Source organism: Peromyscus eremicus, chromosome 17, assembly GCF_949786415.1.
Source record: "Peromyscus eremicus chromosome 17, PerEre_H2_v1, whole genome shotgun sequence".
NCBI lineage: Eukaryota > Metazoa > Chordata > Mammalia > Rodentia > Cricetidae > Peromyscus > Peromyscus eremicus.
This window is the reverse complement of record NC_081433.1, coordinates 36,913,941-36,926,445: the sequence shown is the minus strand read 5'-3', so window position 1 is coordinate 36,926,445 and position 12,505 is coordinate 36,913,941. Positions and strand designations below refer to the sequence as shown.

At 45.8% G+C, this 12,505-nt stretch overlaps 1 protein-coding gene across 3 annotated transcripts in view; it reads right to left on the bottom strand.

Moving 5' to 3' along the window:
* Nucleotides 1-12,505, bottom strand: part of Acsl1 (acyl-CoA synthetase long chain family member 1) — a 66,243-nt gene that overhangs the window by 18,455 nt on the left and 35,283 nt on the right. For all 3 annotated transcript variants that reach the window (XM_059244913.1, XM_059244914.1, XM_059244912.1), the window contains exons 4-7: nucleotides 9,863-9,927; nucleotides 5,518-5,619; nucleotides 3,201-3,300; nucleotides 2,822-3,000 (exon numbers count right to left, since the gene is read on the bottom strand). In XM_059244913.1, the coding sequence (XP_059100896.1) occupies nucleotides 2,822-3,000; nucleotides 3,201-3,300; nucleotides 5,518-5,619; nucleotides 9,863-9,927 (446 nt within the window). The remainder of the gene's footprint in view (nucleotides 1-2,821; nucleotides 3,001-3,200; nucleotides 3,301-5,517; nucleotides 5,620-9,862; nucleotides 9,928-12,505) is intronic.

The following is a 12,505-nucleotide window of genomic DNA, read 5'->3' as shown; positions in this document are numbered from 1 at the left end:
TCCTTTTCCTATGATGGCGTTTAACAAAGCCTTGCTCTTGACCTTAAGCAAAGACCTGCCGGTCCTCCATCCCACGAGAGAATGCACTCCCTGAGCACCTGGCTCCACCTCAATGAACTTGACAGGTAGAGACACTCTCTGCCCGATTTAAACGGCAGCCCTGTTAGTGAGGCTCAGCTATCCACGCTCCATACATGGGAAGGAGGATTTGGGCACTTTGAACTGAAACAGGCTGCTAGGAGGAGGGGAGGGTGCTTCTGGACAGGGCGTTAAGTTGTTCTAAGCTCTGTCTCTAGGCACAGGTGTTCCCGGCGCAGACTTCTGCTATCAGGGATGTGCTTCAGTTTACATGCTTGAGAATGCACGTGGGGTGCGCTGGCATCCACCATAAAATGGAAATTAGATGGGCATGCTCCACCTAGCACACTTTTAATCGATTTAAATTACATACATCATGACCAAAGATGAAAAACAAGAACACTGACGTCTAATTAGAAGTCAACTAGGGTTGGGCGCTGCAGCACACACCTATAATCTGAGGCAAGAGGACGGTTTGAGCCCGGGAGTTCCAGATCAGCCTGGGCAATGTACAAAGCCACCAGCTTAAAACAAAACAAGACAACAACAAAAACCACCCCGCAGTCAATAAGGAACTAAAGCATAGCACTTCTGCAAACTATTTTCCCAATAAGCTTTATTGCCTTTACTGATTTCTACTCATCCATTCACAGTTTTCTCCATTTTGTTGTTGTTGTTGAGGCAGGACCTCACTCATGTAGGGCAGGCTGACCTCAAAATAGCTAGGTAGCTGAAGATGACTTTGAAATGACCCTCCTCCCTCCACTTCCCAAGTTGCTGGAACTCCAGGCATGCACCACCATGCCCAGCTAATCTGTTCTTAAGTGACTTCTAGAATCTTCAGCTGATGTTGAGTAAGATAAAGCTAGAGTCACATGCAATTTGCTTTTAATTTAGGAAAAGAAGCATGACCTCCACGGGTCCATTACTGAGAGTGACAGCTTCAGAGCCTTAAGTTTGTCTTGTTATTTCTTAGGGGAAAAAAAGACAACAATTACTTTTAAAAGTGGTCATTCTAGGTGAAAAATGAATAAAACTGAGTTCTAGTGAATGACAAGCCTATTGGAGTACTTATGAGTAATGGAGTCTGTTCCCTAATAATAAATATGGATGGGTAGATGGATACTGGGGGAAAGTACTGCTGAAGCAGATGTGTTAAAACCTTAACCACAGACTCTTTAGTAGGAAGAAGGGATATGGCTGTATGCTGTATCACTCAACAGTTTGTATGTCTGAAATGTTCATAACTAAAACACAGATGATGCAAACATTCCAAAATGCCTATATCCTATCTTGATGCTACAAATCTATGTATTAATGTAAATAGATAGAAGTGTACGTGACCTCACAATCAACCATGATATGAACTTTAAATTCTTTTCTTCTCAGTTTTGTTTACAAAATGTCTAAAATGCATAAGTGACATTAAGCAGGTGAGTGTGAAACAAGATTTCAATATAAACTCCGTACTATAATTGTCATTCATTCATCAAAGTAATGTTTAATTTTAAAGTTACCTCTTCCTCATGCAGTGGTTTTTTAAAAAGGCAAAAGAAAACAACGATGTGCCTGCATCTCAGAGGAGGGATAGAAAAGCAAGTAGGAAAGAGATTTCAATAGGATGAAAGGAGACTACAAGTTTAAAAAACAAAAGGACACCCCAGTGGAAAATCTGGGTAAAAAGCTAGCTAAACTCTAATGTAAAGATGAAGCCTAGGTAAAAACGCATGTGCAGTCGTTCCGTATGCTGCATGTGCGCAGGTGAGTGCATGCATAGTTGCATGTCGGTGTTGGAATAATGAGTTTCCCTCTGACGACTGGTTCCTCAAGAAAGGTCCCACAGACCCTGGTCTGTAGCCTCTAGTTCTCTGTAGAAGGAAGGGAAGTAGACATAAAAAAACTAAACCTGATTTCTAACAATGTCTCAAAAAGACTTCCATCTTCAGCAACAGCGCAGTGTAATCTACTACCTATGATGCAGCACATGTAAAAAGGACCTCCTGCTGGCCTCCTTGCTTCCCAACCTAAGGTCAGGGTTGGGTCAGATCACATGCACCCCTCTGATACTCCTAGAATGGTTACTGTTAAAGTTGTGCTTAAGCTGAAAATAAACCACATCGAAAATAAAAACAACCAAGAGATAAATAAGTGAGTTGTGCCAGATAGTTTCCTGTCAACATGACAGCAGCTAAAGTCATCTGAGAGGAGGGAAGCTCAATTAAGAAATGCCTCCATAAGCTCAGGCTGCAGGCAAGCCTGTAGGCATTTTCTGAATTAGTGACTGATGGAGCAAGGCCCTGCCCATTGTATGGGCTGTGTGATTGTGATTGTATGGGATTGTGTGATTGGGACACATAAATCAAATAAACCTTTTCCTCCCCCAAGTTGCTTTTGGCCATGATTTTTACCATGGCAACAGAAGCTTAACTGGGCCAAGCGACTCATTCCTGTGATCTCAGCATTTGACAGACTAAGGCAAGAAAACTGCTACAAGTTCAAGGCTCATCTGAGCTCTGCAGTGAGTTTTAGACCAGTCTCAGCTATTAGAGCAAGACCATCTTAAAAAACCAAGCCAAGCAAAACAGACAAATAACGCAGCGTGCAAGTCCAATCCTTCCAAGTCTAGTGGGAAGATGGGAATTTGTCCTGTATCTTTAACATGACTGGCCAGCACTGGCATGACAGTGTCACTGGGTACCACATCCAACCCCTCAGAGAAGGCGGGCCATGTGGAAGGACTCACCTCCAGAGCCCTCAGGCTGATGATTTCCACCCCACACTTCTTGCCTCGTTCTACCAGATCACTGCCATAGGAGTCCATGATGACTATGATTTTGAGGCAGGGGGTTAGCTTATTTTCTACACCTTCTAACAAGAGTCTGGCTTTCTCTGACTTGTCAGTGAAGATCACAGCGAGTTCAGCTGTAAACGGAGAGGTGGTAAGGAGTGAGTCCTGGGAGGTCGAAAGCTTGACTGTAACATATGACACAGACATATGAAACATGCCAGAGTGATGCAGATTTCAACGTAATACTCCCCCCTCTAAGCAGATACACGGATGTAAAGTCACCGAATCTGAACCCGGATCTAAGACAGTGGTCACACCAAGGTCAAAGACGTACCTTTGTTCACTATGTAGGTGATGGCTTCGGCTCCCAGGGTATCATAGAGTGGAACAACCACCATCGAATAAGCAAAGCATCCCTGCTCGATGATCACCCACTAAACAGGAAAAGTCACAGAAAGAAAAAAAAAAAAGTGACATCTTGCCAGAATCATTGCAAAGGGCAATATTCGGAAGTCAAACCAGAAGCATCTACTGTAGCAAAATGAACATTAGCCTGTGTACCACTGTGCACACCGGGTACCAGGAGAGTTCAAAACAAATACTCGCTCCTTCGTTTTATTTGTCTATTCTTACAATCTTCTCCTTTTTAAGTTAGCATACAAAAATCTGTCTCTTGTTAAAAATCAAACTGCAATCTGCCTAAGGAAGAGAGGCAAGCATGTGAGGACAGGACCATTACAAGGCAGACTGGCTTAGAGATCAGGGACCCGCTGCGGCTTCTAGATGGCTGTGGAAACCTTGGTGGGGAGAAATCTGAGTGTATCCGTTGTAACAGAGACACCATTGGAGCACGGGGGAGACAGGGAGAGAGGACAGCAAGGGACTTGCAATATCTAAGGCTGGGAGGCAAGTGAGCAAGCAGGCTGGATAGAAGCCTGGAGGCATGGGCGGACTGGAGTGAGCCTGTGCCACAGGGTCTGGCTCTACTCCACGGGCCACCCGGAACTACTAAGGTATTCTGGGCAGCCCAAAGGCTGTGGGGTTTGAGGAACGCCATTCCCACAGCAGTACGGAGTAAGGTCTGAGGCCTGGGAGCAAGAACACCTATCTGTCAAATAAGAAAGCTGTCTTGAAAACAATTCTCCCTAGAAAAGTGACCAGGGCAAGTGGTGATATAATTACTGGTTCTCTTGCCACTAACCTCGGCTGCATAGCAACTCGCTGAGGTCCCAGACAGGTGGCACAGTCCCCTTTTCTCTTACAACTCTTCGAGACACCCCTTTATCCCAGCGGCACTTTTCAAATGACACCCCAGGATGCTGATCACAGCACAGAGAAGGGTAGAGCTGCTGTGAACGAGGAGCCACTCGGTCACATGCATGTGGCCTGGATCTGGGACTGCGCCTGTGTTATTAGGATTTCCTCCAAGACTCCACTCAGGGGCTCTATGTCCAGAAAGCACGTCCTGGCTGATCTCCCACAATCCTTCCGTGTGTCCACACTTACCACAGTTGAGAGAAAGCATCAGTAATCTATTCCTTGAAGTAAGGGATGTGTTTTGTGGTTGTGTGTGTGGGTGATAAAAATTCTACTGAAGCAAAATTTCAGGCTGTGTTTCTGAGACGTGAAAGAAAACCAAATCATTCCATGAGATTAAGCACAGGCCAGCTGTGGACAATGCGGCTTCTTGGCAGAACGTGAGGCTCAGTCTAAGACGATGTTCTAACTTATGAAAACAGGACGCAACACAGGGGTAGCAGAACTAAGAAGCCTTTCTGGACATGAGCAGAAATAAAAATAAATTTGATGCTTGCATTTTTCCAAGGCAGCAACTACTGACACAACCAGTTAACAGTGCCCTAAGAGGGACTTCCCACTTCAAGTCACTTTATTTTTAAAATTATTTTTATTTTGTGTGTGTGTGTGTGTGTGTGTGTGTGTGTGTGTGTGTGTGTGTGTGTGTGTAGGTGCCCGTGGAGGCCAGAGGAGTTGGATCCCATGGAGTTGGAGTTACAAATGATTGTGAGTCACCTGCTGTGGGTACTGGGAACCAAACTCTGGTCTTCTGGAAGAGCAGTGTATGCTCCTAACCACTGAGGCACCTACCCAGCTCCTGAAGTCACTTTTCTGAAGTACTAAGCGTGAGCTTCCACAGCCAAATAACAGCTGTATACAGCTACAAAGGCCAACTTGGAATGGGTATTTCATGGTATTTTAAGTTTGGAAATTTGATCAGAAGAAAGGCTCAGACCTTTTAAGGAAGAAAAGTTTGCTTCTAACAAAAATATACCCAAGATTTCTGGTCTAATTTATCAATAATTTATTGATGCCTTTTATCTAGTCACAGAGGTAGCCCATGAAGAGAGGAGACTTCTGATATGAAATTTTGTTTCTAAGAATTTTGCTGACAACTCGAATTAAGAAAAATGTAAACAAACAAAAAAATTATGGGGGGCGTGATGGTTTTCTTTTTCTCTTAAAGTTTAAGAAATTCTCGGTTCAGATTTTCATACCTCTAACTTTCTAAGGAAAAACCCCAAAGCCATATTCCCAGCAGAAAACAGACAACAAAATCTCGCCCCAGCAGCTGCAGGCGTGAAACCATGGAGACTCGTGGAAACCCTGTACAGTAAATGGCTCGTGGTTAATACCTCAGGTCTGTTTTGAGAAAAGATGCCGATGAATTGTTCTGAGGAGGCCTTGAAACCCTTCTGGATCAGCGCGGAGCCTATGCATTCAGCCAGTTCTTCAACCTGCAGAAGGGGGAGGGGGGAAGGGCAAGCATTAGTGAAGAGCAGCATTCTCATGGCAAGGACTTTAAAAGCTCACCAGGTGACGCCAGTGTCTCAGCTGCAAGCAGAGCTATTCAGAGAAGGGGAGCTATGCCTTTTCAAAACTGTCTGCACAACACAAGGTTCTATTCACCACAACGCAGCAGCGTTAATGGACCTGGCCATAGGATTCCTTCTGCAAAGCAGGTTGAGGTTGTTCTCAGTTGACAGGTCCCAGATGACTACAAATCAGGGCTTCCTCCGATAGATACATGCGTGTTTCTATCCTAGTGCTACAAAAGGACAAGCAATAAAGAGACGCTGCTTTCCTTTCTTTTCTGCAGGGGACCGGGTGGTTGCTTGTTTGCAGTGCTGAGATGGGAACCCAGGACCATGCACACTCGAGGCAAGCACTCTAAAATGACCTCGTCCCCGCTACTTGACTTCTCCAGCTGGTTCAGGCTAACCTCCAGTTCACAGTCCTACTGCTCCTGCTGCTGGGATCACAGGTATGTTAGCTGGCTAGCTTTTTCTCTCATTTATAAAACACTAGAAAAGTAACCAAAACCCTCAAAACCTGTCATTAGAAGCAGTTAAAAAAAAAAAAAAAAGACTAAGCTTTTATTTGTTTGTTTGTTTGACACAGGGTTTCTCAATGTAGCCCTGGCTGTCCTGGAACTTGCTCTGTAGACCAGGCTGGCCTCAAATTTGTAGAGATCTGCCTGTGTCTGCCTCCCTAGTGCTCGGATCAAAGGCATGTGCCACCACACCCAGCTAAGACTAAGTTTTTAATCTACAATCCCACATTGAGAATTTCTTTTTGGTAAATGATATAATCTTAGGAGATTTTTAAAGGCCTTATATGCTAAGATACACATTTAAAAATTACCTAAAATTGAATAAGTCCAGGGGAAAAATAAAAATAAAAATAAAAAGTTAAGTAAGTGACAATGACCCCCAGAAAATGACAGATAGGTCAAATACTACAACTCTGAGAAATGCCCCAAGCCTAGGGCAGTGTTAATAACGACAGGCAGTAAAAGTAGATGAAAACCAACACTACAATACCCAAGTAAAAACAGTCACAAACTGAGACAGGAATGTATATCCATGGCTACCCTCTCGCCACGCCTACTCTAAATTAATTTTAAAATTTTCAACCTTAAAAGTTAGGCCAGGCAGTAGTGGTTCATACCTTTAATCCCAGCACTTGGAAGGCAGAGGTAGACGGATCTCTACAAGTTTCAAGGCCAGCCTGGTCTACAGAGCAGGTTCCAGGACAGCCAGGGCTACACAGAGAAACCACGTCTCAAGAAACCAAAACCAATCAACCAACCAACCAACCAACCAAACAAACAAACAAAAAACCCAAAACAAAAAAAGGCCTTAAAACGTGGAGTTCTTTATTCTCAGGAGTACTTTTAAGGCCTATCATGCCAACAGGAAAACCAGCCATCCCAGCCTTGCCAGGAATCCCATCGGTTCTGGTACCTGACACCTCCCCAGGCCTACCTAAGAGAACCTGAGTGGTACAGGCCAGGTGACAGAGCAGCATGACCAGTTCACAAGTCTATGCTGAATTTAAGGGATTGGAATTTGAGAAATGCCTGCAATTGTTTGCAGGGCTCACTGGGACAATACACATACATTTATGATTCTAGAAAGATGGTGCATTTTGCTCTTAAAAAAAAAAAAAAAGACTCAAAGAGATTCTTACTTTCCTAAAAGTCAGTCTTGTTAAGTGAGTAAAAAGTAAATTGAGGTAAAGATCTCTACAAAGCCAGAGTCGGCTTCGGGTAAATTCAGCTCTGTGTCTCTGCCAAGCCTCTGGCTGAACTGTGCAAATCACACAGCAACACCTTCAGAAACTCCAGGGACTTACAGTGTGCCCTGAACACCAATCTGCAACAGACGCCTTGTTTCTTCAGGCCAATAAACCTAACAGAAACAATGCAGTGAGCATTGGGGAAGTCTGTGGAGCCTGAGGGCTGGCCCACAGTGCCCTGTGTCCAACACACAGTCTTGCTATAGAGACTCTGGAAGCAAGGGTCTTAGTGTTTTGAGGTGGTCTCACTCGGCAGCCCAGAGCTGGACTCGGCCTCCATATGTATCCAAGGCTGGCCAGGAACTCACAGGGATCCTCTGGTCCCAACTTCCCCAGTGCTGGGAGTACAGATGTGAGTGAACACTGACTGATGGAGGGGCGGGGGGCGGGGACTGGACAGAAACTGGTCTGGACTTTGGTAAAGCCAAACAGAAAGAGAGAAATCCCTCTGGTCACCTGAGTTCCACAGGCAAGGTATTTTAAGCCCACCTCCCTTATCTCTCTTAAGAGACAAATACTACCCAAGCAGAGCGTTGGGCATTCTTGTCCACCCTCTGAGGAGGGACCAGGACAGATCCAGGGCTTCAATCCAAGAAGCTCTGACAGGTGCTACTCCCAGGCTGGGTTTATGGCTCCAAAGGACAACTCCCTCCACGGCCACACCCTCCGACAAGCCAGCTACTAAAAACCAAGAGGGAGAGAGTCAATGTGTGCTGTTCACGAGTGTCACAGGATTACCTGGCCCCGGAACAAGCAACAGTGGAGCCCAGGGACAGAAAGCCATTTCCTGGACAGCTGTGTAGGAAAAAGGAAGGCAGCTAAACTGTGCTCACAGCTGCGCCTGCCCATCCTGAGGCCAGACCGGAAAAAGCAACAACAGCTTGATCTGTGTGATCATAACGAGAATTAAAAAAAAGAAAAGGCGACGTCTTCCTGCTCTGAGACCCACTACTCTCAAACTGTGATCCAGACAGTTACGGCCGCTGATGAGGGAGGATGAGAGCACTAAGTGTGCGAATATCCAGATCCTAGTTTTAGGCTTACACAGACAGGCAGAGGTGTCCTCTGAACATCTGGGCTCTTCCCTATGGCCGCCAAGGGGTTAAATGCCACACCCTGGGGAGGTGGCCAAGGACAGTCTTGAGGATCAATGAACAGATGCCAACATGTCCACGGCACACCCGGCTCTGGTCTGATTTCTGCTACTCACACCATGTGAGTGTGGGCAAGGACATTCCCAGGGCATTTTTCCTCATCTATAAAATAGGGGGACACTCCAAATTGGGGTTTTTAAGTTTCCTAGCACCCCTCAGGCAAAGACATTCTAGGCCAGGGGTAGGGGGTTAGAGGGAGCATTTGCTTCTGGAGATTTCTAGAATTATCTGAAAAGTTATACTTCCCAATCAATCCATATAGGTTGCCAATAAAATGCTTTAATCCATCCATTAGCTAGACTTTCCCAAGATTTCCTCTGCTCTGTTTTTCAATAGATGCTCAGTGGAGTTCCCAAAGTACAGCCCATTTCCTGCCCCAGCAATCTTTCAGCAGTGTGCTGGACCAATCCACAGAGCCATTCTTACAGCTGTAGTCTGATATGGACCACGCAGGTACATGTGCTTAAACACTTGGCCTCCAGCTAGTGGCAGAATTCTGGAAGAGGCAGAACCTTGTGGACATGGGGCCTAGCTGTTGCATAGAGGGTCAAAGGTTTAGGCTATCCCTGCTTCAGATCGGGGCTTGGTGCTGCAAGCTGCAGGAAAACGTAATGGATTTCAGCTACTATCACAAAAGCTACTACTTGGAAAAGTCAAGGACTTCTCCAAAGGTCAAGCCATGGCTTAAGAAGTCTTGGTGATATTTTACCTTTTGTATATATATATTAGCTGGTTCCTAAAACGATTTTCTTGTGTGCTTCCAAGAACTCCTAACAGTGTATTTATCTAAAATGCCTATCAAGCATCCAAGGCCAAATGAAACAAGACCTGTCTCCTAGGTCAGGCAGGTAGCTTTATTTCTTGTGCAATTTAGGGTGAAACCCTCCTTTCTTACATCCTTACTAACAGACCCCTAACTTCTTACCTAACCACTTCTAGGAATGTACACTGAGCACATAGATCCCCTTTTTGATATCCTAACCTGTCATCAGCACTCAGGTGACCTCCTCTTCTACCACTGCTTGGCTTTCAGATCTGCTGAGATCTAACAAGCTGTACAATCCGCTTGCACTGCCGGGCACCAAGCCTTCCCCACCATGGCGGACTGGATACCCCCAAACCCGAGCCCAAATCAACCTCTTCTCCATTTATGTCGAGGATTTGGTGGAGTATTCATTCCACTTAGCTGCTGACCCTGAGAATCTGGCCACAGATGTGAGGAGAGCTGTCGAGCCAGGGAACTCACCTGCTTGTAGGAAATCCATTCGTAGGGCTGGTCTGGCTTTCTGGAACCCAAACAAGGACCATTGTCTGCAAAAGAAAAAACAAAGATGAAGCAGAAGATGGCCTTGACCGTCAACTACTCCTGCGTTTTCTTTGTTTCTCTCTCTATTCCTCGAAACACCAGTCTAGTCTTCAAACTAGAAATGGTGAGTTCAGATGAGAAATGTTTTCCCGCCTGGAGTCTGAAGTGATTGTTATGTTTCTTTGTTTAATTTGCTCTGTTTCTTAAACAGAAGGGGGTTGGAGATAAATAATGGAGAAAGGCAGATATTAATATGACTGACTCTTTCGTGGTTGGGTTTGGGTTTTTTGAGACAAGATCTCTCTCTCTCCTCTCTCTCTCTCTCCTCTCTCTCTCTCTCTCTCTCTCTCTCTCTCTCTCTCTCTCTCTCTCTCTCTCTCTCTCTCTCTCTCTCTTTTTCTGGAGCTGAGGACCGAACCCAGGGCCTTGCACTTGCTAGGCAAGCGCTCTACCACTGAGCTAAATCCCTAACCCCAAGACAAGATCTCTCTTATCTCGTCGCTTTGGCTGTCCTAGAACTCACTTTGTAGACCAGGCTGGCCTTGAACTCACTGAGATCTACCTACCTCTGCCTCTGGAGTGTTGGGATTAAAAGTTTGTGCCACCATGATTTTCAAGAACACTTAACCTGTGGCTTTTTCTTTCATGCCAGTGGCTGAGTGTAGAGATGCTACTGTGGGTTTGCAGAAGGGGCAGCCACCAGAATTCCTAGGGAAGCTTCAAGCATTCCAACTCAGAAGGAAAGGCACCCCCAAAGGTCATGTGTTGGAGGCTTAGTTGCCAGCTGATGGGCTTCTGAGAAGCGACGGAGCCCTGAGGGTTAGACCAGATCACTGGGTTAATCCCTCCATGGGCTTGTCATAGGAGGGCAGCCCTGGGACAAGATCCTTGAGGATAACATCCCGCTCTGGCTGCGGGTTCCTGTATCCTGCCCCAGCCCTGCTAACTTTCTGTTCCCCACCCCCATGGGGAGAAAGGGGAGGGAAGATGCCACAATGTCTGGGTTCACCAGTCCAAGTCTGAGTTTGTAAAGGTGTTCTGATCTGGTATGGGGACACTGCAGAACTGGCAAGGAAGACAGGAGAATGGCTTCCCCGGGGGCTGTGACAAGCCTGGTGCTAATACCTAGGTCAATACCTAGAGGAGTGTGGTATGCAAATGGATTCAAGTGTCACTCAGCCATCGAGAAAATGGGAGGACAGGAGCTGGGCTCCTGAGAGTTCCCTGACAGCAGACCTGACATAAACGGTCCTTCCTCCAGACTCACTTCCGTTTACAGTACCCTAACCCAGGCTGGGAGCGTACGGTAGGGGCAGCAGCTCCCCATCACCTGAGGGGAGACCCCTCAGCTACAGGAACCGATGTCATTTTATTCCTCAAGAACTGAGACAGGCGAAGTGCAGGCAAGGGTCACAATGAGCCAATGGCTGTTTCTGGAAGCAGTGTTAGTAGAACACGGCCTTACCTACTCATCCGCCTGCATCTGAAGCTGCAGAGAGTCTGTGGCCCCAGACGTTTAAAGCCTAAAGTATTTACTGTTTGGTCTTTATGGACACAGCACGCTGATCCCAGCTCTAGAGCTGTGGTTAAGAAGAAGCTCACTGACAAACTTGAAAATACCCATTCCCAGGCCCTACTGCTAAAATCTGCTGTAACTGGATGGCTGGGCATGAGCTTTAGAATTTTAAAAAGTGTCCCCAGGTGACACCAACGTGCAGCTAGGTGAATTTTAAAAATATTAGGTTTGAGGGGACTAGAGAGATGGCTTAGCAGTTACATGCACTGGCTGCTCTTCCAGAGGACCCAGGCCCAATTCTCAGCACCCAAAGTTTATCTCTGACTCCAGTTCCAGAAGGTCTGACACCCTCTTCTGGCCTCTGTGGGCACTTCATGTAACAGATGCACAGGCAAAACATACACAGAAAAATAATTTTTAAAAAATTAAAATGAGGTTTAAAAAAGCTCTAGGCTATCCCAGCACATGGGAGGCAGAGACAGGTGGATCCTTCTCTGAGTTTGAGGCCAGCCTGATCTACAGAGTGAGTTCCAGAATAGGCTCCAAAAGCTACAGAGAGAAACCCTGTCTTGAAAAACCAAAAAAAAAAAAAAAGCTCTAGGTTAGCTTCTCCTGCCACTGAACAAACTTCTGACCGTCTACGAAAATGTTGGGCTGTGCTCCTCTATAATTTTTAAATCCTGAGATATCCTAAGAAAATTAAAGTTTAGGATAAAACGTTTCTTAGAGGAAAAGAGGAAACGTTGACTTAAAAAGCAGCTGCCTTTAATCGGTGTGTACGAAGAAAGCTTCCATTTCCCTTTCCTGTGGTTTATTGAAAACCTCTTATTTTCCAATCAGACAATTGACAACAGGACAGAAAGCTGTCTGCGTGCCAGAGGTCCGGGGTAAGTCGGCCCCACACTCCTACAGACACGCCGCTCTGCTTACAGAGGAAAGGCTGTGTGCATCACTTACAACATAGATTTTCATGTAGCTTGATGCTGGCCTGCTCTACCTCAGGGAGATTTACTGTCGTAGATGAGCTCAGACCTTGATGCCAATGTCCAAAAGTTCATGTCATAAAT